This window comes from Platalea leucorodia (assembly GCF_965183815.1).
Source record: "Platalea leucorodia genome assembly, chromosome: 1".
Taxonomy (NCBI): Eukaryota; Metazoa; Chordata; class Aves; order Pelecaniformes; family Threskiornithidae; genus Platalea; species Platalea leucorodia.
Window position 1 is genome coordinate 34,809,630 of NC_138823.1, and position 25,185 is coordinate 34,834,814.

Genomic DNA, 25,185 nt, shown 5'->3' on the forward strand with positions numbered 1-25,185 from the left:
TGTAAAAGGAGTTGCTAGCATGTCTTTAATTGAAAAACGTCCTTCTACTTTCCAAATATTTCTTGCATTTTTTACTTCCAAGAGAAGATCACTCAGTGATGCTAATTATAAAGACCAAAAGGTGTTACCTAGCAATGGGAAGATGCAGTGCTGCTTCAGAGATTGGGAGAAACTAAAGAGGTTTTTTTGCCCTCTCGTCCATCAGTAGTCACGAAGTCAAAGCGGCCATAGCTACCAAGTTATGCACCTCTCTTTCCCTCCCTGTCACGTAGATCAAGTTCACAGCTGCAGCCAACCTGAGAAATGCACTTTTCTGCTTCAGACATAACAGGGCAAGACAAGTGCAAATCAATACATACTCAAGTTTAAGAAAATGGTACCATTTTGTGCTCCACAATCTCTTCAGTGCCATAGTTTCTTCCCTGATACTATTGAATACAGGGTTATCATGACAAATACAGCTTTCTGGCTCATAAACTACATTTTCCCAGAGTAAAATTTTCAAGATGGCCTTTGGTTCAGTGTTTTCTAACTTTCTGCATACTTAAATAATTGTGCACCAAAACTCCAGGAAATAATGAATGATCACCCTTTGAAATGTGAAATTTCAGTCTGTGAAAACTTGATCCCATTGCCTTACTTCTTTTCTATATTATACTTAGGCATTGAATCCTTCCTAATTTCCGCTTTCACAGATAACTATTTGTATCCAACAAATTGACTTCTCTACAACTGCAGTCCTGCAGACTTTGACTTTATCAACTTTCACAAGTCACATACATGGCTTTTACAAGTTATGTACCCATTTTACAAGTTTATGGACCTGGCTTCAACTAGAAAGACATTAATCTCTTGTATTCCAGTCCGCGTCTGATGTTTCACCTCTTTGAAATTTTTCTTAGATTTTTTGTTCATATCTGCTTTAAGGATGGACTATGTAATTTAAAAAATACTATTTTAATTCAGCTACAGACGATGGTATCACCACAAGTCTATGTTTGCTCTGCAAGCATACAGGTATACATTTCTTCTGATTCACAACTAATTCAGACATCTGGTACATTAAATGGTCCTAACAGCCAAAGGGTTTTGGGTACTGTTATGCTGATAGCTGACGGCTGGAGCGTTGAGTGCACACATACTCCTGAAGACTGCAGCAACAAGTGACTTTAGACATCTAGGTTCTTATGAAGATGAAGGATGATGTTCCTCCCTCCTCCATTATTGCCTACTGGACTAGTTCCAAGTGCTGGACAGATTCATTAATCGAGACCTTCCTCCATAGAAACAAATCATGTTTTTATTATTCTAATGCCTTTTTGGTTGGTTGGTTGCTTTGGTTTTGTTTTTTTTGTTGGTTTGGTTGTTGTTTTTTTTTTTTTTTTTTTTTTGTGGCATTCACAAGAGCATGTTTGTGCTTCGCTGAACAAAATGAAAAACTTAAATATCTGGCAGAGATTGCTGAGTGGTAGGGTAGTGATGCTGATCGTAATTTTAGAGATGTTCATTGTTCTTCCATTTTTGACATAAAAATTTCCAAATTCAGAAGGAGAGGACCAAAAAACAACAAAACAGGCATAGGTAATATTGAGTTTGCTGATACTCAAGATCAACATCCTGCAAGGCAGACTTCCTCAAGCAAGTGTTATCGAATATTTACTGAAGATATTCTCTTAGCTTTTAAGCTTGCCAAATGTACTCTTTGTAAAACATCTAGGTCATGCAGACATGACTAAATTCTCAAGTAATACCCTCTCTATGATAACAATCTTTTCTTCTAATGAAACATGCACATTCAGAACAGAAGATCCAGATGCTGGAAACCAGCTTTTTAGCCATCCAAGCAGATATATCTTTCTCTGTACAAAGTTACCAGCATAACCACTTCCCTTTTACTCTTGTATCCTCCTGTGTGACAGAAATGGTCTACATTAACATTTTAGGTACCATTGCTGTGAGGCGTGTTCCTCCCATGGTATAATTCATCCACACACAAAAATCCTTCATTCAAGGCTCAGAGCTGCTCTAGGCTTAATTTCATCATCTACCCTGAAGAGTCTACTACTGACAAGATGGCATGGTCTAAAGCTCAAATGCTTCTACTATCCAAAACAGTATAGCCGCACAGTAAAACTGCTATTTCAAACTTATATTTGAGCCACCATGTACAGCAGGAGCATTGCCTAAACTTCCAGCCCCTGCAAGCATCTATTTTACAGTAAGAGAAGAAAAGATTTAGCTCTATGTACTTCAGCCTTACAGTCTCAGTAGGGTTGTATACTTTATCTAGTGTCTTCCTGTTTCAGCTTTGGAAAACAACTTGCATATCATCCGAGTATCGTGATTATTTATGCTATTTCTGCTGCATTTCTTCAAGTTCACACAGATCTACTATCTAAAACATTCCCTTTCATGAAGCCAGCAGTCAGGAAGCAATGCTGATCTTTTAGACTGGGTTTCAATAGCACCATGACTGAACTCAAATTGGATTAGGTTTGTTGTTGTGTTTTTTGTTTGGTTTTTTTTTTTTTTTTTTTTTTTTTAATTTAGATCAGGAATGTGCTTTTGAAATTAAAGTCCTGATCAGTCTCACTTACTGTGCATCACAGAGTGCTCTTGGAGTACAAACTGGATCCTTTCCAGATAAAATGCCAGGAGTTGTGCTCCAGGAGTGCATCTAACACTCTGCAGTTGTTCATGGGTTCATGTCCACACAGATTAGACCTAGTTCAAAATAAAAAAAAACCCTGAAATGCAGGCAGCCTGATTTTCAGGTCCTCAGCACCAATTCTTTTGCTCTACAAATCTGCTCCTATTGCACCAGAACACGTGCCAGCACAGGCATTGCCTTCACCAGTATTTCGTTAAAACCTAGTGGACCATCAAAGACATTCACACAGAAATGGCACTATCAGTGTTTCACAAATGTTCCACATATGCTAGACTAGCTGAGGCTAAAACTCAGGTGGCAGATTAAACTGAATGGTAGCAGCAGTTACTGACTCCAGCTGCCGGTTCTTCTTCTACCCCAGGAGGTTACAAGTTTTGCAGCAGGGATTTTGCACGCAACATGGATCTTCTGAATGCTTCTGGTTTACAACATATCACATTAAAATAAACCACAACCAACACCAGTTTAACTTTACGGACTGGACTACAAATTGTGGTATTTAACCTCTGTCAACATGGGGTTCAAGTACCGTGTAGGCTGAAACCAATGTTCTGCTTATAGAGGATCTGATGTTTCAGCGAGCATACCGCAGCTTAAATTACAATTCATCAACAGCCAAACTAATCACATGGGGTGGGACTAACCTCCCCTGAATTTAAACAGCCTCAAAGCAGATACCTACATCTGAGCTAATTATCTAAATTACCTTTGCAGTTACATAGACAAATAAGCATCTATAGAAGGAGGTAATTTTAGCTACCCACCTGTAATTGAGATAAACCGTGTGCTGGAAATTCTCGTTTTTCTCTACTAATTATAAAGAAGACTGGCTCAAATGCAGAGATCTACACCACAGACCTCAAAAGCTTGGTGAGATGTCTGGTGCAAGTGTTAAATTAAAAGAATACATTCTCACCCAAGGCAGACCAGCCAGCATAAGTGAGTCCACCAATTATACCAACTGGTATTGCAACAGAACTGGCAAGCCCGGCAGCTCAAAAAATGTTTTCCATTAAAATACAAAAAATACAGTGATAACATTTTAACTGGAGAGATTTTCATATATGTAGGAAGGCAGAAAAAATCATATGGAATGGGACTATATGGAACGAAAAAAAGAGCTAAAATTTAAGCTCAGTAAAGATGGAAAAGTAAGTACAGTGGGCACCACTGAAAGTAAACATTTACCATGGCATAGTATAAATACCTCATTGCTGTATACATTCTAAATATAGGGAGAGAGTGGTAAAGTAAATACCACTGTACAGTATGGGTATTTATTTATTTTTTAATAGAATCCACTGTATTCTTTAAGACTAATGATACTGAGAAGGAAAAAAGGAAAGATGAAACATAGAATGAGAAATGCCATGCGCAAATAAGCCAGAAATACAGTTTAGAACTAGAAATGAGCTGCATGGCACCAGCACAGAATGACAGAAAGGTAGAGCTGAAAATGACTTCAAGAGACTGATCATGACTGTAGTCTATCTAGCCTCTTCCACCGAGCCAGAATCAAATATATGTGTATTATCCACGTTTTTAAAATTAAAACTAATAACAGTAGTTTCAGAATATTTACTGTCATTTTCTTCTGGAGTTTTATGACTGTAAGAGTAAAGAAGATTTCCTTGGTAGGCAACCTAAACCTCCTGCCCTGCAATGCTAGCTGATGTTTTACTGCTAAGAAAAAAGAAATCACTCTCTTTCCTGTAACAACCTTTGTTTATTTCCCACATTAAACAAATTCAGCTGCTTCATTCCTTCAATCTTCCTCATAAATCACATATTCTGTGTCCCATTAATCTCTTTAATTCTCTCTAGAATGGCTAGACCATTCTTAAGAAATGACCAAACCTGGACACTGCATTTCAGACAAGGTCTCACCCGTTTCACACAGAGAAGTCTCCTTTCAAAGATTGCTGCCTTATATTATTTTTTAACTCAGTGCAACTCCTGCATCTTTTTATTGCAGTGTTACCTCTACATTTTATTCCTTGTATTTTACCTGTTTGATTTCTTCCTTATTCCATACCTTGCAGTTAAATTTCATCATGTTGATTCCAGGCCATTACTTCCACTTGCCAAGTTCTTCTAATTTTGATCACGTTCTCTAAAACAAGCCCAACCTGTGCCCGTGTTAATGTATTCTGCAGTTTTCAAGAGTATTCTTTGCTCACACAAGTCATAACCTAAGTGCTTAACCAAAAAGGGATGGGCTCCAACAGCCTCAGCACCTTCGGTCTTCTGCCAGTTAACAGGGATCTTCCATCAGTTTTCACTCGCAAAAATGTCGGGGTGGAAAGTGTCAAAAACTTTCCAGAGTCAAAAACATGACACCTACTACTTCCCTCTGATACACTATGCTGGTTAATTACTGGGTCAAAAGAAAAGTAAAATAGATTGGTTTGACATGATCTCTTCTTGAACAGACACTGGCAGTTTTCATCGGCTTGGCTTTCAGTTACGCTTAGGTGAGGCATCTTCACCTGTACCAAGGTTGCTGAAGGAAGTCCATGGAAACCAATGATAATTAGCACATCTGAAAAGTCAATAACTTGCACACAACTCAGATGCTTACCTTCAGTCACTTGAATTTGAAAAAAATGTGGCCTCCATACTAGCCCAAGGTCCCTTACAGTATGCAGCAGAGTGACCACAAAAACTCAGGAGTACTGAAACACCAGAGAACTCTCCTTGAAAACACAAAACAAACCATACTAACCAGTACTGATATATCCTTTAAGCACAAAGAAAGAGGATAGCTAAAGTTGTTAAACTTTCCACTACCAAGAAAGTTAGGCATCCATTTTCTGTTGGAGGACTACTGCCTGTCTAGAAATGAAATGGTAAGGACCTGACATGCTACCATGTGGTAGACTGGAGTTTATAGAGCTTTAAACTGGGCAGAGATCCCTGAATAGACCTTGAGGTTTCAGGTACTCTTTTGGAAAAGAGTAAAAAGCAGGAAAACTGTGGCTTTTGCCTGGAAACAGGAAAGTGGTATGAGGCCAAAAATATTGTTCCCGAACACTGAATAAATTGCATGAATATTTAGAAGTATCTCCCTATTAGCGTTTCATGTGTTTGAGCTTTTTGTGTTCAAAAAGTAAAACCAGGAATAGGAACCAGCAGACATGACTAATCACATTTAATTCTGTGTGTACTCTAAGCATGTTAAAAAAACCTTGCTGGAATATTCAGCTTTCCAAGGTGTTCTGAAACAGTGCATTTACTTTGCTACTTTTTAAAAGCAGTGCATAAAGACTTTCTATTAGAACATGACTAAAAATCATCTATTCATTTCTATATTCTGACACGAATGCAAGAAAAGCAACAGCGTTAAAGCTGATCTTGATTTCTGCATTTTGTCCATTGTCAAAGTATGAATTACACACATTCATTACAAATAGTATTCATAAATATTTATCGTTAATTACAAATTGACCAGAGCATGGGTCCTTACCTCAAATCCTAGTCGTGATTACTACAATAAACTAGCTGTAACTGATTGCTTTCATACAGGAGTTTTAGAGATGCTGCAGAATTTCCTGGACTTTGAACAGGAATTAGCTGCAGTATCTCAAATATGTGTCACAGTGAATGTTTGCTTTTAAAAGATGACCACTGTGATTTGACATAGGCGAACTGAACTTACTGCCAGAGAGCACCCATTGATCATATGTGACTTGGCACTACTGTTAGAAATATGTTTAAATAAAATCTAAAAAAAGAGTTGGAAAATGTACTAAAGGAGTTCCTGACCATTTGGGGATCCACCAGGGAATTCAGGACAAATATATTGTGATATGTATCAGGAAGCCAAAATTCTGGATTAAATGAGTGAAAAAGACTCATCTTAAGAAACTGTTATCTTCCTTCATAATAAAGTAAAAATTGTCCTTCTCTATATGGACAGAAGACAGTCTTAATGAATCATGCTTTTCTAACTATGATAGTCACTCTACTTATGCCAAATCTAAGGTCGAGGGCTATATTTAAAGGTAACAGGATAAATTCATATCTACCATTTCAATGAAAGTATGTTAAGAAATAAATATTTTTTTCTCAATTAAAAAAATCTTAAGTTAAAGAAGATTCCCAGGCAGATATCATGAAGATGAAAGGTTACATGAAGTTCCTTTGATAAATCTCACTGATTCTTTTACTGTTAGGTTTGTATTTTGTATTTAAGCTCCAATTCTGCTACTACTGATTAATTTTTAATAATCTTCTCGATATGGGGGATGAAGAAGTTCTCTGACAACAAAAATAAAAGATGAACAGTATCTGTCCTGTGTTGTTAATTATTTTATTTTGGGAAGGCTCCCTTAAACTTTGAGACAGTGAGCCTTTCTGCTACTTTCCACTTTCAGTTTCTTTACTTGGACTTGCTTAGTTGTTGTTGGCATTACATCAATAAAAGTCATACCGTGGACTTATCCACTTGCTTTCTCGGCCACTTCACATTGCACAATCCTTTGCTAAAACTGCCAGAGAGAAAAAGAGGATAAGTCAACGTCACTGTGTTCTTTGATGCAGTGTCAGTAGCCTTTGAGCACAGGCAAAGGAGCTGAAGCACTTCCACCAACCTTTGAAGTGAAGCAGAAAAGTGGAAAACCAGAGGGAAAGCAGGCAGATTCACTCTGAAAAGAGCTGCTCTGTTCTTGGCACCCAAAGTGCTCTCCAGCCACTTAAGGGATTCCACAAACCAAATTCCTCTGCTTGAAAGGAATGGGAATTGTTTTTAATCAAGCGACCCTGAAGAGTTTTGGCAAAATGGACAAGATACACTAAACAGAGACATGAAAAAGTTTTGTCAGAAAGGTTTAGGGAATTTAACAGGGCACTTCTGTTCAGCACAGAAAAATTCACCAAAATGTCTAAGTCCACTACAAGGCCTTCCTTTATGTTTCCTAATGCTGTTTCAATTCTCCTAAGTATACTACAGACAAAAAAATCTCAGCTGGGAGGTGACAGACACACACAGAGAGAGAAACTGCTACATCCAGACTTATGCGGATCACAGGATCTAAAAGCATCACAAAACAGCCAAAAAATTTATTTCAATCCCTATTCAGTCACAATGATGACATGAACAACATTTTACTATTATCCATGCAAGTACTCTATCATATGATCTAAAGTCCAGTGATCTGTATTTAAATACAGTAGGAATTTGCCTGAGGAAAAATTAAGAAAAATCTAAATGAAAAATATTTACAGTCGTTCTTAATTTTCATCTTCTGAAGTCATCATGAAGTTACTGAAATGGTGAGGCAAACCTTCAAGCCTCCCAAAATATAAGGCCTCACAGAAGTCACGAGTCAGTCATGGTTTTGAAAGGGAATTATATGGTATCAGGACTTTCAACACATCACTGTCAAGGTTTTCAAACTAAGACCTTCAGAGGTATTATACCAATACGAAGTAAGAATAAATATATTTCTTTTTTTTTTCCCCTGTGAACAAAATATGGATCCAATACTGCTGCCAGATACACATTCATAATTGTCCCTAAGAACCATGCAGCTATACCAAATAAATTATTCTAATCTGAACTTTTAAAAAAGTACCTCTAGAAGATTGTATTTTCTTCACAAAGTTTGCAAAATAAAACTTTATAGAAGCAAGGCACGGGCTTTGCAATGACATTCCTGCATTTATCGTCAGGATCTGGCCAAAAGACAACTAAAAATAATTAAAGAAGTAAAGACTTCCTTGCCCTAGAGGACATTGATGTTCTCCAATTACAGTAATTACAAAATGCAGTGTGTGGCTAGGTGCCAAGAAATACCAGGTCAAAATGCATTGCTATCTATCAAGCTGGGAACCTAAACACTTTTCAGTATAGCAAAAGCACATGCACTGAATGAGGATCTCACATGAGCTATTTTACTTATTCATTTGTTTGGGAAAATATGTATGAAATCAAGGAATGAATACTAAAAGAACGGTTTAAAATAGAATGCATTATAAATTGATTAATCAAAATTGCTTTTATAAATTTTATTCTTGGTGGGTGCTTTTATTTCGCAGAGTACAACTGTTTGGAATATAAAGGAACTAACAACTTCCACTATCCAAATAATAATGGCTATTTTTAAAGTGTCGACCATGATACCCATGTAAAAAAAAAAAATCTCAGTTTTCATTAAAATGTTTAGATTTTTTAAGGTGCAATGTTGCTGATGAAATTATCAGGGAAAAAAAGTTTTTGTAAATGCAGTCCATGATACACAAATAATGCTTACCAAAAACAGATCAAGAGGTTAGGAAGTTGTAGGGTTATGGTGCCTAAAACAAGTTTTTCAAGTTTTATTAACACTTCACAATCTAGTAAGAATTTATTAATAATGCAATAAAACCCTTTCTAACTCAATAACATAGAATAAGGCCTTCCATATAAATCCAGTCTGAACAACAAACCAATGTACTGATTTCCTGATTTGGTCACAGTCTCTTTGTATGATACTTATTTAAGGGTGGGATTGATGGCAGTAGAGTGCATAAGGTTGTCTAAAGTCAATCCACCAAATAACAATTTTAACCACAGAAAGAATGTATTGCCTTATATATTCCAAGATTATTACATATATTGACAAGTATATGACAAAGTACAATGGTTCCCATTTTTGTCTTAAAGGCTAGGTCTTTGCCAAGGGAGGCTGGGCAGGCACAAACAGCTCCAGCACACTAGAGGAACAGGCAGGGACAGCAGAGCAGCCACAGAGCAGCAGAGCCACAACAGCACACTGCTCTGGTCTGACTGACTACTGCCAACAGCAGTTGGCTTCCGTTTTCAGTACTAGCTCAGATCTCTCTTCCATACAGATGTACCCCAAGCGCATACATGGTGTGAAGGCCATGCTGGCGTCAATGGCTCAGGGCGGGAAATGGTGAAAGCATCGTATTTTATACAATGCTCTGGTAAGCATTGTTTGGGTATTTTGGAAGGGCCGCAGGGAAACATCATCTCTCTCTGCTCTCTTTCCAGTGCTGTTAAATTCTAGTGCATGCCAAAAAGAAAGTGTTCCTTACTCCTTCCTTTACTAGGAAACAATTGTGTACAGCATATGGCAGGATAAACATATATACAGCATGCATCTGCTGTATGTTTTCATAACAAACTGTTCATCATAACACCAAGAAAGATTTTATTTTTTTTTCCATTAAAGTCATAATGTTGACAACTCAAAAACTCTCTCAACATCGAAGGAAGAGGTCTAGGAAAGAATGATCTAACATGCAGTCATAAGGTCATATAAGGCCACTGCAGAGGAGTTAGCTGAATTTGTTGGATTGCTGTTCCCTACAGAGGGGAACCTACACAGGTTCTCACACCAGAATCCTTCTATATAGAGAAAGAGACAGAAGGCAAGTCAGAGGATCCATATCAGACTTAAGATACATTAGATGAAACTGAAAATATTAACAGTATCAAATTGCCAGGACCAGACAATATCCTTCAAGAATCTGGAAGAACTTGATCATAAAACTTCTGAATTACTGTGTGGTATACAACCTCTCTTAAAATGGTCTCATTACCACAGTAACAAAAAAAACAGCACGTGGGTGTTAATATTTTAAAAAGCTTCCAGTAGATCCTGAAAAACTGACTTCCATTGGGATGATTTCATAGGACAAGTTACAAACATATTAAATATATGGATAATATGAATTCCTCCCAAATATATTAGACTTCGAAGGTGTCAACATGTGGAAAAGGGTTAAGTGCAGTTAAGCTTTCTACGAAGGTCCTAAATTATTTAAAAATTAATAAATGAATAAAATTAAGCTATCATGAGATAAAGACAAAAGTGACAAAAGACAAAAAACAGATTTAAGAATACAAAATCATTTTTAAAATTCCCTGCAAGATGTGTCCATGGTCCTCTGCTGTATACCTTCTTCACAATAGCCCAATAAAAGGGAATGCAAGATTATATTAACTACTTAAGGTAGTTAAAAACAAGATAGGAAACTAAAAGATAGAGATAGGACACTCACTAATACTAACTGATTGGAAGATAAAATGATAGATAGCATTCAATGTGAACACATGCAAAATAATGAGGACATTGCTGGAGATTACAGCCAACTATACATACACTGTAGTGTAGTAAATGACCTCTTAGTACGTTGGAAAGATCTTGGAGCCACTGTGAATAGCTCTATGAAAATGACCGCTTTAGTTTAGCCACAGTCAAAAAGTAAAAGAATGTTAGAAATTATTAGGAAGCAAAAAAAAGAAAAAAAATACAACTATATCAATTTGCAGTATGCCATAACTATCAACAGTTTGGTTTGTTCCCTTTGAATTAAAAGGAAAACAGTAGAACCACAGCAGATGGAGAAGGAAAACAAAATGGAATAGTTTTTCAGATAGAACAGTTTTCAATTAAGAGAAGTACAACTCTTAGCTGAAAAAGATGTGACCACTGAGGAAATTATTATTTCTCACAATACAAAAAAGCCCAAGGCATCAAAAAAAAGAATAGGTTTAAAGCAAAAAAAGTACTTTTTCACAGAGTGCATAATTAAATTTATAGAGCTCTGCAATTTGATGCCGTGGATTCAAAGACTATAAATGGACTCAAAAGTGTCGAGATTCGTAGAAGAAAATTCCATCTAAGACAACTGGACATAAAAAGTACAACAGCAGATTTAGGAAGTCCCTAAACTGCTGTTTGCTGGAAGCTGGGGGGTTTCACTGCAGAAGTTTCACTGTTCACATGCTCTATTCTTATCCTCTTACCCTAGGAATCCATTACTGCTCACCACCAGAGCCACAGTACTTGGGAAGATGAACTTTTCATCCGGTAAGTTCAGCCAAACAACCATGAGAACATTCTGTTCATTAGACATATCTACTGTGAATCTGACGGCAGCTCGTAACTTTAGGTCTCTGAACTGTGATAGCCCAGTACCCTTTTTCTTTTTCAAGGCATAAGGGAAGAGTGTAGAGCTGTACAGAAAATCAGTAATTCAACGCTTTTGTTTTCCCTTTTTTTTTTTTTTTGATAGAACCAAGATCTTATATGCTGGAGACCATCCTCAAAAGCTTTTCTCCTCTGCACAACTTAAATCAAAATATGGCATTAGCCCTGCAGTTCTCTCTCTCTCTTCATCCCTCCCATTCCTTAGCTATGCATTCCCACCCTCTTTTATCAGCACTGGTACTCATTTGATTCAGCCATGTAGGGAGCCAGTTTCATGACTCAGACTGGAAAAAAATTCAAAAAATTACATTTAAAAAAATAAAATCTGATTCTTTATGTACTTGGATCAGTCTCATCATCAACTCAGATAGGTGCCAGTGGCAGGAGGAGAGAGGCATTTCAGCCAGAGCCACCTGTTAGGTGAGCTTAGTTGTCACACACAGTGCAATGAGAGCATGCAGCCCCCACATACTTTCTCCCAGTTCCAAGCACTCTTGGATATCTTAAACTTCTCAACTATATGACAGACTTCTAGAGAGACAGGTGTACCAGTGAGGCACCGGGACCTTGACCACCTCCACTTGGATTCAGTAAGACATAAAATTTCACTTCCACAAGCAGAGCTAACTCTACTTACAAGGAAAGGCTTTACTAGTACAAGGGGCAGCTTAAAGTGACATGACTGTGCTCACAGCATGAGACTTTTTTTGCCAGCATGTCTATACTAATAGAGCACCCTAAAAGTAGACAAAAGTATTTCAGCTGTACTTATCTAGCTCGCTAAACATCAGCCAAACATTTAGGGGGATTCTTTCCCTATTCTGGAGCACAGGAATTCACCTTTGGTAAGACCCGACGTATCACATTGCAAGGATTTATTTTTTTTTAAGTGGTATGGGTCTATCGGCTAAAACTTTTTTTTTAATTAAACATCCCCATTTATCTCCATCCTTTATTTTACAAAAAATAGCCAAGTACAGTATTAATTCTATCAATACTTGGGTGTTTAAACTTTCTGTCATTCACAAAACTGATCCAAAGGGCACAGACCCTTGGAAGACCAGATCTAAGAGTGCTTATTTCTTTACCTGGAAAAGTGGAACTTGTCTGTCCTATTATTAATATGCATCTAGAAAAATAAAGTGACTATTAAGTGTCAAAACAGGCATTTGCTTTAATTATGGACAAAAAAGCTAGCAGTAATAGTTATACAGCTATATCTGTCAGAAGTTCTGAAATGATAGAATGGAGTTTGCCCCTGTAATTTATTTCTTGCCTATGTGTACTATGATAATGACTAGATATTAGTTTTTCCAAAGGAGTCTCTTTGCACAAAACGAATTACACTTCCTTAATGAGCTATCATTTATTGCTCCTTCTTGGCTGTTCAATCTGTGGCTCCACACCACATTTACAATTTTGTACTCAAATTTCGCTCTTATTGAACAATAAAACAGCCCCGATTCCTTTATGACACCTTGTATAGAAAAGAAGGTGGACAATCACACAATCACAAACTGCATCATAAAAATGTGCAATCAGAAATCCTGTCATTTCATCCTTCTGTTCAAGCCGCGGGGGGCTCCCCCTGTCTCCTAAACCATCTTCTCTTGGTTCCCAACACCGACTCCCGCCTGATTCTTCCAGGTACAATCTCCCTTCCCACTCCCAGGCTTAGTCTTTTTAAATAGCCTCTTCGTAAATTTCTGTGCTCTTAACCTCCCTCCAAAAACTCCTGCTCCCAATTCTTCTCTGCCCAGAGAGTCACAGTTCTTCCCCTAAGCACATATATTCATTAAATGCTCTTTCCCTCCATACCACTGATTTCTCAACACCCTCCTGATCAGACTCTCAGCCTCTCTCCATTCCCTTCTCATAGGTCCCTGTCCCTGAACATGTATCCATCCCTTTGGCCAGACCCTTTGCATTCACAAATCCCAAACTCTTGCCCATCCCAATCTCTGATCCCCTTGGATATTATGCCAAAATTGAATTCCACTCTCTTGAAAGCGGCTGTCCCGTTCTGAATAATGGGACATAAGAGTATCTCCTCAACGTTAAAATTGGGTAATCTCTTTTCCATGCTACTTGTACTCTGGGTCAGGGGTCATTGAGGAGCACAGAAAAAACAACAACAACAAAACCAAAAAAACTTGTTCCAGATGTAGACCTAACACAAAGTTTAGGCCAAAGTGTGTGCAGTGCAGGAGGAATCTTTGAAGAATACAGCTGTCAAAAATCTAACTCCAGTGAGTACATCCAAATTCTTCTTTCTGAGATATATAACACAGGCAAATGTAGAATGGCATTAGGAATCAAAAAAGGAGCATAACTAAAAATCAAAGCTACCCTTTTGTAGAATCTCGGTAAAAAGTTTTGTGGTATTTTAACATGGGAAGACAATAGTCTTCCCTATTCTCAATTTACAAAAAGGCTGGACAGCTTTTTCTTAAGTTTTCCAGAAATAAATCAACCTGAGTTACTGGGAACAAAAAGGTAACCTATATTACAAAAAGGTCTGAAAATTTCACAACAGAAAAAAAGTTTAAGGATATGTGCAGACAATTGTAACTGAAAGGGTTAAAGGGGTTTCAGAAATTATCACCCCTTTGTTTGGAGATGGAATGTGGTAACTCATTCTCTGATGGCTCTTAGACTAATATAGTAACACTTATATAGGTAAACTTAATTAAACTACCTTTATTGACAGTTTAAGCAAGGATGGTTTCTCCAGGACACATATATGCTCAGTTCAATCAGATCTCCAAGCTGAGAGACATCACTCCAAGATGGGAAAGATATTTACATCTTGAAATGTGTTAATATGATCCTCTGTCATAACCTTACAATGGAAGGTGTCAGGAAATCTGTGTAATATTTGGTATAAACAACCCAACCTATAATAATGCTATTTCTCTGGTGCCTGGACAGATAACACAGTGTGGACACAGAAAAAAGACTTGAGCTTTTCTGCAGAAATAAGAATACAGAAGAAAAGTTGCCCATTCTTGTCAGACGTCTGGACTTCTTAAAAGCTCTAATGACTTGATTTGATCTAATTAAGAAGGAGAGATATAGTTAGCCTTGAACTACGCATAAAATTAAAGTTGAAAAACATGGGAGATTTAAGTCTACTAATAACAAATGAAACAGATGCTTCTTAAGGGAAAAACATAACGAGAAACTATGTATTACATTATTAAACATAGGAACATACAGGACTCCAGTCTAGTAGCACATGTCAACTAAAATAGACAACTTTCTTGTTAGAGGAGCTTCGTTTTGCTCAGAAATTCCATCCAACCTAGAGGCATGGGAGAGAATCCATGTTATTTTAAAACTTCATAGTTCAGTACTCTTCTTAGATGGTAACTTCTTAGGCTACAATCAACTATTTTGACTAATGCAGTTTTGGAAATCGGCCCCTTACACTGAGGAATTGCCACTTAATCAGCACAGCTGTGAGAGACTAAACCCATTAATATCAGCAGAACATGACACTTGATCCACAAACAGGCATTTTTATCTCACAGTTTACCCCTGTACAAAAAAAGGACAAACAAGTAACGAGTGCTTTAAATGAGAAAACAAGCAAGCTAAGACTGAAAGTATGCTGTTTTATAAAGTGACAGTAACTATTCTAAGAACATTTCTTTCTGCATGTCGCTATCAGTTTTTCCTTACCATATATTCCATATTGGAAGCTGGTGGATACACCTGACCCCGTAATTTATTATGAAGATCCAAGATACTTTGCATATCACTGTCTGTGATAGCCCTTTTCCCTCTCTGCTTGGCGATCCACCACTCACCATCTTCATCCATGTACTTTTCCAAAAGTTCCTCTAAGAGCGTGGCATTGGGAAGAACCATTGCAGAAACTGCTTGAGCTATGAATAGCAAGGTAGTTACTCTGAGCCATTCCTGTACTACATACTTCATGATGAATGATCTCAAAATGCACAGGAGTTAGCTCCAAGACAAAGTCTTTCTTCCAGGTCTGTTGGCTGTAAATGCATAAGAGAGAGTAATGTAATTTGGAGGTTGAAGTACTGGCCTGTATGAACTTACTAAGCAACAAAAGTCAAACTGTAGTTTGTACAGAGTTTGCCACTGTTGTTTTAGAGGGAGAAACCAGGACGCTACTTTTTTTTACTCTAGTTAGTATACACTGTTGCTCGGGGAAGATAGCTTGTCTTCAACCTTATGAACTTCAGTTTGTTCGAGTGGTTTTATATACTACACTGGCATGCACACTTCACTGCCTGCATGCAAGAAAGCATGCTTTTCATATCTACTTAAAAGGAGCCAGACATAAATGAAGATTAGACTGGAGATAAGGTCTTCCAGTACTGGAATTTAAGAACAAAAAAAGTTAAAAGGATTGCATTCATTGCCAAAATGCAAACTGAAAAACACAATAAAGTTGATATGAAATATCCCCTCTTGGTGCATTTCAAAATATGACTTTGATTAAAGCTATTGTTTTACGATTTCCAAAAGCCTAATAAAACTAAAGGTATTCAACTCGGCCAAGAAAACTGGGGGAGATGGGGTTATAGCCTATTCACCGAACAAAGGAAAGCACAGATAACTCTCAGAAAAAGTAGCACCACTTCCAAGAACACAACATTCCAACACCGCCTATTACATGACTGAGTGCTTTAGGTAGGAAAGCCGTGGTCACCCCCCCACCCTGGGCGAAATCCCGCCACACCGACCGCGCTGGACCCAGCCGCTGGGAGGGAAACAAAAAGAGGCGAAGCGGGCAGAACCGGGCCCTCCCCAGCGCGCCGCCGCCGCCCGCAGCCGGCGGCCCGGCCCCGGTCCCGGCCCCGCTCTCCGTGGGGCAGCCGGCCCCGAGGAGCCGCTCCCCGACCCGAGCGCCCCGCGGCCGCCGGGCCCTGGATGCCGCCGGCCCCCGTCCTCCCCCCGCCGCGGGGTGGATGCTGCGGGGAGCCGCCGGGCGACCCCCACCAACGCTCTTACCCCTCCGGCGGCGGCTGCCTCCTCTCTCCGCAGCCAGCTTCGCTCCACCGCCTACCTCCTCGCCAGGCCCGCGTCGGGGCCGGGGCCGGGGGGCGCAGGCACGGCCTCGCCCCGCTCGCTGCGGCGGGCAGCCGCGGTGGGAGCGGCGCAGCGGGTGCGGACGTGTGCAGCAGCGGAGCCGCGGCGAGGGGCTGCCGCCGAGCGCGCCGCTGCCGCTGCCGCCGCCTCCCCCGCCAGCCTCCGGGTCGCCGCCGCCCCGAGGAGCTCCGCGCTTCTCCTCCTGGCTCCCGCCCCGCCGGGCATTTATCGCGGGCGGCGCTGACGTGCGGCGGACACCCCTCCCCGGCACCCCGCGGGGCGGGACGCGCCGCGCTCCGGGCACTGCGCCCGGCCCCGGCCCCGCCACCCGCACCCGCACCGCCGGTCCTCGCCCGGGCGGGCGCGGGAACGGCCCGGGGCGGCGGAGCCCGCAGCAGCTCCCCGGGCGGTGCCTCGAGTCCTGCGGGCAGCAAGGGTTGGCTGGGACCCCTGCCTCCTGCCAGAAGCTGGCCTCGGTCCTGCAAAAGCTATCGCCCAGAAAAGGTCGAGGGGGGCCCCGTCCCCTGCCGCCTCCGTCCGTTGGTAGCTGGCAAGAGGATGCTAAGCCAGCCCGCTCCTGCTGAAAGACAGCAGAGTGAGAAAGATGGGTGTTCACACGTGAGCTCCGCAAAGTCCAGAACGTGTGAATATGGCTGGAGGTATCAGGATGGGAATGTTCCTGTGGATTCAGACCAGCCACATGAGGCTTCTTGGTATGAAGTACAATTCAAAAGCTTGTAGCTACTCATTTCTGTTTCCGGCAAGGCTAGGCATCAAATACGTACTTCTTCATTGTATTTGTGTCAAAATCTTCTAGCCTGAATTTTTTATGCAAGCTGATGGGGACAATGTTTCATTTATTCTGTATAATTTGGTACATTGAGCTAACAGCAGGATTGACCAGCTTCCAGTCTTCACAGGACTGCTGTACCAGCTTCCAAAGGTTTTCTGTATTTTCATTTTCAGAAACTGAGAGGCTGAGGTTAAAATTTGTCAGAATCCAACTGGCTTCAGACCAGCTCTATGAATGCTTCCAAATTTCATGGGCCCAAGAGAAACAATGCCATGCAAGCAACACACTGCTTCTTATTGTACTCTCTCTTTCTCAGTTTTAGTTATAATTTCCCTAAAGACTGTGAAACTAACCTGTCTTGCAGGATGCTATAGGTACTCTGTTACTTACGCACCATGATACGCAAAAAATGTTATGCTCTGTATTGGTTGATCTTTACGACTTTTTCTTTGCAATGCTGGGAAGTGGGCTTCTGCACTCAAGTATCAGGCATTAGATTTTTTTCCTAGCAAAACTGTGTGAGGTAAAATGACACTGTCCAGCTGGATACACAGACTAGATGCGAGCTTTTTCAGAGTTTATGCACCAAGATGCCTAAACATCTGACATTTTTGACACAGAAGAATGAGCCTTACTTATAGTCTGGTCATTCAGAAGAGTTTGAAGAGAGAGGAAGGAAACTAAAAATTAAACGAACTTGATACAGTCTACACATCAAATCTGGATTTTTGTAATACATTCCGTTTGTCTTGCTAGATGGACTTCCATCCTCTTTAGACCTCTGGAGGTCAAAACGTAGACTCTATATCATCGAGGCACAGCTTCACCATCATCACATAATAAAGAATATGTGTCATACCAAGCCATTTATTCTGTGTACAGGCACAAGTGCTATTTCATTATAAAGCAGCAGAAAAGGTTTACTGTTATAGCCATTAATGGTTGCACACAAGAAACTGAAAAATTCTAAAGGAATGAAGATATTTATGGGGTTCCCGTCAATCATTGGAAAACACCGTAGTTGCCCCTTTCCATCAGCATTAGACATCTCCTGGGCTTCAAATAGAATATAGAGCAAACATCACTTTCCATCTTTCATTTTGAGTATTCATCATACTTTTTAGAAATCATTTGATCATATTTGGTCTTTGTCAGATTGAAGACCTTATTATATTGTAATGCAGGTTTTAGATTCAATAAAATAAATAGTAATACAAAAAGAGATAGGTAGGCCTTGTTGAAATTGATTTTTTTTTGTTTATCAATTAATTTATCAGTAAGTGAATAAACCCTTTGCACTCTGTGACTATGCCCTTTGTATTGGCTTATGGCTATATGATTTGTGACCAGGTAAAAGTGTTGTGACTTTGACAAATGGTATTTTGACCTATCCACTAATTTTGTGTATATAATTAACCGTAATTGCCTGGATATGTTGTCTTAATCAGCTTGGGGCAGCCCCTTTTCTCCGTTTTTGTTATTCTGGATTGGTTTAAACCTCTGACACTGAGGATATAACTGCCATCCATAATTTAAAATTGTTATAATAAACAGTTAAAACTAACTATCCGCTCTTCCCAAAGGCACATGCAGACAGGGCATATGCAAACAGACAGATTCAGTAACTGTTTTGTGAATAGCTGTAGCAGCAACAACAACAACAATTGGAACAAAAAAATCCACTTGAAAGAAATCACTAAGGGGTCACCACATGCATGCTGGACAAGCACTGAGAATATGGCACTGAGAAAATCCTCAAACAGAAGATTTTTAACCTAAATTTCGGCTAAAAAATAATTTAAAGTTTGAGGGAAAGAGTATCTTCTGCTGTTTGAGTCTTCCTGGGTTCAAGGAGACAGAATTTCAGCAGTCATTGTAAATAAACAAAGGCCTGAATGAAAGATATTTTACTTCATCATCAATTTGTTTTCCTAATAGAAATAATACACAGGGCCCCCAAGTGTCGATAATTGGGTTAAGAAAGAGTGACACCACCAAGTAAGAAAGACAGAGAGAAAGACTCTAATACATATAAACACATATTTAGCAAATCTGCTAAATTATAAGAGCTGGGCTTTTAATTGAAAACAGAAGGAAGAAGAAAAATCCAGGCCATCTTTCTGTTGATTTTGAACATCTTTAATTAATATACCTTCTGGTTTGCTGCTTGTCATTACAGTATCACAGCACTACATTGACCAAAAAGAACTATTAAAAAGTATGATCCGTTACAGGACTTTGGTGCCACTATTTTTCCAAAAACTAGACCCACAAAACCAGTGTTTAGTTGTTGCCTGGTCCTGTAGGCAGCTAATACTCATGGAAAAAGTTTTTTCCAGAAAAATCTGCTGTGCACCTAAAGTTCAACCCCCGGAGGTGTGCATTACTGTGTGTATCACAAACCTGCTGACAGGCACGTAAGCTCCAGTGACTCTCCCAAATCAGTGGCCTCCCTGCCTACCTGTCCTAACAATGTGGCAAATTGCTCCAGACTCCCACAAATACAGCCAAGAAGGAGACATGTCTGTAAGGTGGGAGAGCAGTCTTCAAATTTAATCTGTTCCTGATTTGGAGCAGGCTCGTGAATGCTCCTTTGTTGGAACCTAAATATGCCCACCATGTTGCTGAGAGGTCTGATTTGATTTTGCTTTCGGTGGTTCCTGTTCCATTTTACAATTAAATATACATAGCACTAGAAAAAAACAAATATGTTCATCTGTAAGTCGGTGGCTAAAATGGGGGAACTGTGCTCAGAGCCTTGCTTTAAGCTTTTGCCCAAACTGCCTCTGCAGATTTTTGATTTTCTGCCTGGTCAGGTTTAAAAAACTGTCACAAAAGGCTTCTGGCAAGGACAACAAATGAAGTAAAGAGATGATGGGTATTGGTATTTGTGCTATTCTGGGTGTGGTGGGAAACCTTTATCCAAAACAAAATTATTCCAGTGTTGTGAGATCTTTTGATAGATGGATTCTTTCAGCTGAATATGTCTTGACCACGTCCATTGCTGAAGACTTCGTGAACTGTTTTGTTGTCAAAGAGCGCAGCTATATTGGTAATTTGGAGACAGAACTCAACCAAAAAAAGAAATGGGACATAGCTTTCCTATGGCCAGATTTACCAGGATAAAAAGATGCATAAAGATCGTGTATCATCTATCAGAAGTCACTCAAGTGCCTGGACATTTTGCATGTACCAGCTAGCATTTCCAAGCATTTCCTTTTATCAACAGGCATCACTATGCTTTCTCTAGCACAGTTTGTGCAACATGCTGTTCATTCAAGAATTGGTCATCTTTAGACATTGTAGCATCATAGAGAAAATTTTATGTCCATTGCTTTTGGTATTTCACCAGTAGAGTTCACAAAAATCATGGTTTCACATTGTCTCTCCGAGAAGCTTGAAAAATATTTAAAAGAACAGGACTTAACAAAGATACTCTTAACACTCCACAGTTCCTGGCCTTTGGAAAAAGGAGCCATACCTATTATCATGTATTATCCATCACGCTGATGAAGAACAAAATTGGTAGAAATGTTTTTCTGCACCATCTTCACCAGCTGTTTCACACAAGTGACTGAAAAATTAATCACAGAGGTCTGTAAAAGTAAATAGTCAAATATAAATTGGGTTATAAAAGATACATGAAATACATGAAATAGTCATGCAATGTTTTCTAGAACAATTATTTGAACATAACTTTTTATACTTGTTATGAATAGATGGCATGAATATTTTCCTTTTATGTTACTAGTTTAAAAAGTTTCATTTTAAAATTTGAATACAATGATTGCATGAGGAGAAAACTATAATTTTATTATCATTGTATTACTTTGAAAAAGTCATTCTTGTGTATTTACAGTGATTGGAAGCAATTATTTCTACTAAGGGGAGCTTCTAATTGAGATTAAGAGCAATTATTTTTTTTAGTTTACTTTTGCCCAAGATCAACAATGAATAAGAGTTATCAGCAGTTAAAATCCTGCAACTAATACGAAATCCAAGAAAGATTTTAACAGATGGAGAAATGTCAGAGCTGCAGGCCACTGGGGAGCTGGGGTGAATGGGAGGTAGGTTACCATTAAAAAGAAAAATGTCATGATTTAAATTACTTTGAAGATACATTTTTAAAGAAAGATAGAAGGAATTGTTCTGATTTCTGAACTGTTGTTTATTATAAAACTGGTTAATTTTTCTCCCCTTGCCTCTTAAGTATATAAAGATCAAAAAGTATTGTGTTTACCAAAAAAACTCCTGAGGTAAAGAACAATTGGAGTCTCACAGAAACATTCTCTGACATTTAGATATTAGCCCATATACACGTTGTTTCAATATGGCTGTTCATAAAATATAACAAAAGACAAATACATACTCCCTTTTCTTTTACACGGTACCACAGGAGACAATCAGTCAGCATCTGAAAGAGTAGGTTTCCATTTCCACCCCTCTCTAAAAGAATTTGAGCCTGATTGTCCTTGATTAATTCCCCCAACCTGTACATTACAGTGAGTCAGGATGGCATTCTCTCTGTCACTTCTATTTCACAAAATAATCAAGTATACTTTGAGCCGGGAAGATGTGTAGTAACGCTTTTGTAACCCAGTGATGAGGGCACTTCTGGTAAAATGAAATCGCACTGAAAAACAGTATTTACATTTAATGTATTTGAAATAAAGAACTAATTGGGAAAGGTATATAGTACCATATATATTCTTGTTGATTTAGTCTCCTCTTTCTGCTCTCTCTCAAGCTCACAACCATATGTTTCTCTCTTTTTTTTTTTGTTTTGGGGGGATAGGGGACTTATGAGCATGCTGGTTTTTTCTGCCTGAACAGTTATACCCAAAGCTCCAACAAATTCAAGCCTTATGTGCAGAAACACTTTGTTCTAAGTCCCTTTGCTGCTGATTGATTTGGAATAGGACTGAGAACTTTGTTGGTGGTTTGTATTGTCTCCAGCTATTTGCCCCATGAAATAATTTAACTGAATTAAATGTTGCTCTTGTGCTCAGTGTTGCTGCAGAGACAGGATTGGCACATTTTGCCCCAAATCAACTTCTACTCCAAGATAGGTGGATTTAGTCGTGGTAAGTTTTGAACAAAACCTACTACTGAGCTGCCTGTATTTTTCTTGTTTTTTGTATGAAATGTGGCTGACAATTTATTTATAAATGTATATGTATGAATCACTTGAGCTGCATGTATGAGAGAGCAAACCAAAGTTTGAATCCTTTCCTGCCAATTAGAGCATTTAACACTGCAGTGGTTTAACAGTTTAACAGTTTAATTGTAATGGTGCAGTCCTGTCCAGTTTGACCCACTGAGAGTCATGAATTCCTTGTTTACTCCCTGGAAAAGAAATGGCTTGACTTAACCATATCAGCATTTCTAAAGTTAGGTGGGAATATCAGTGTTTTTTCAGTATCACTGTTAAAAGCAGCATCTCTATCAACATGTGAATTACAGCAAAGAGTCAAAATAAAAAGGGAGGAAAATGTTTGAAAATTAGAATTTATGGAGATGTCCCTGGACCAAGACCTTTCCAATGAAAATGCTAACGACCTTTTGGTTTGTTTGGTTTTTGGTTTGGTTTGGTTTTTTGGTAAATTCCATCTGCCCAAGCACCCTGATTGCTTGTCTGAGTTGGCTGGCACAGAAACAGTATCACAGAGATGCTATGAAGTTTAGGCAGTTAGAAGCATTTTTTTTCTTCTGAACATCTAAATCTAAGCATAGGAAAACTTTAAATAGTAAGAATAAATGAAGGACATAAGGAATGCGTTGCTGGGTCAGACCAATGGTCCATCTAGCCCAGTGCGCTGTCTCCAAAGCCAGCCATAGAGGAGATTACTCAGGGAGTGTAGGTGAGCCAGCCACTTTCTGCTGTCTTTTCCCCTGGCAGAGTGAGCTGCAGCCCAGCAGAGGCCAGCCATGACAGAAGGACAAGCCCTGCCCCACTGCCTGTGTTCATGGCAGGGCCTGCTGGCCACAGCAGCACGGAAACGGAAATCTCTACTGCCTTGCTGGGGGCTGAGGAGAAGCATCAAACATTTACTGTCTGAACTGCTGCAACCACTGTCGCTGTTGCCAGGATTGCTATCTCCTGCTATACCTAGACTCCTCGGTTTACCCTCCCTTGAAAGGGAAGGGACAGAGGGAAGTCCTTCCTGTTGGCTTCTGTCCTGTTTCCCTCTTGCTTCACCTTTCTCCTTTGCTCCTCCTGAGTATCTAGGTAAATTTTGTTTGTTTGTTTGGGGGGGGGAGTTAAGGCAAATTTTTACCCTCATTGATCATCTTGTCTTGCCCCAATCTGAGACTCACACAGACATTGAGGAGAGGATGGGGGTCTCAGCTGTGGTGATAATTCTCTAAGATGTATAAGAATGGCCTTCTTTGCATTGAGGGATAACACCCTGACAGCAGTGGAGAAGGACATCTCAGTGTATAGTATCACCATCCCCTTTGAGTCCCTATGTTTATAAGTAGTCTTCATCCCCCTTCTGCCTTTCCTCTTCTCCCTCCCCCATGCTGCCCTTCTTCCCTTTTCTAGTCTCACTAGGCCAGTTTCACCCCCAGCCCTTGCCCACCGGGCTGCAAATACCTTGCCTTCTACCACATGCTCTCCTTTTGCCAGCAAAACATCATCCAAATGCCAGTGGCAGCACACAGTGTGACAGAGAGGAATAGAAATGTTTTTTGTCACCTTTCTTTGTAAAGGAGAGATCCCTCTACCTGGTGAACTGTTCTGCAAGAGCAGCCGGGTGCTATTCCTGCTGGCTGTGCGAGTACCTCAGGAGGGACAGCCCTTTGGTGCAGCAAGGAGCAGCTCCGGTGCCCCAGACAGTGGATAGCACTGACTACGGCATTGCTGTTGACTCACTTCAGCTGAATGTCACCCTTCCCTTGTAACACTATCCAAAGAGCCCACCCAAGTGCAGAATCCACCACCTACACCCTTTCCATTACACCCAGTAAAACAGACTGGAGATGACAAAGCCACACAAGGTTCTTGAACAGCAAACTAGAGGAAACTGTGTCTGGCATGGAAGAGGATCATTTCCAGGGGGTACACCATTTCCTTCCTTCCCCTGCCTTCTGATCCTTTCTCTTAATACATTGCCATGTGGCCCGCTATCCAGATCCCCTAGCCAGTTACCTCAGGGAGAGGGACAAAACCAGCAAGTTTAAATCATGGGTCTAGCACATTCCTCTCTAAGGTGGGAAAAGTCTCGAAACACCTGAGAAGGTAACCTGTGGGCCTGTGGCTATGGCCCAGAGACGGCCCAGGAGGCAGAGCTGGCTAGAGAGGCACAGAGAGCTGCAGGGAGCAACTCCTCTGCTGTTCCTCCAGTTGTGGAACTCTCAGAAGCGGTTCCCTCACCGTTGTGTCATCAGCACCTCCACTCACCACTGAGGCATTGACCCACCAGCTACCAGGCATTTCTTTTATCTGACAGGGAGGGACTTGGCTTCTTTAGGGAGGCTGAGGCTCTGTAAAAGACACAGGGGGAAGATAACTCTTTCCAGTGGGCCTGTGAGTTACATAGCACTGGTATGACCAGTGCTGTGAGGTACCTTGAACTAATAGCAATGACGTGCTTCAAATCCTGCAGGTTCAGAGCTCTTTTGAGTGAGCTGGGAGTGATGCATGGCTGGTTACGGGGATGAGAAATATAGAAAGTAGCACTACACTGACCCCAGAGCTAGAAATGGTG

The 25,185-nt window shown here is 40.0% G+C and overlaps 1 protein-coding gene across 1 annotated transcript in view; it reads right to left on the reverse strand.

Annotated features, from left to right (window-relative positions):
* The window catches only part of CRISPLD1 (cysteine rich secretory protein LCCL domain containing 1), a 45,067-nt gene extending 28,345 nt beyond the window's left edge, over positions 1-16,722 (reverse strand). Inside the window, exons 1-2 of the mRNA XM_082309567.1 lie at positions 16,603-16,722; positions 15,298-15,620 (exon numbers count right to left, since the gene is read on the reverse strand). Coding sequence (XP_082165693.1) covers positions 15,298-15,555 — 258 coding nt within the window. The 5' untranslated portion in view covers positions 15,556-15,620; positions 16,603-16,722. The remainder of the gene's footprint in view (positions 1-15,297; positions 15,621-16,602) is intronic.
* Positions 16,723-25,185: the final 8,463 nt, after the last annotated feature.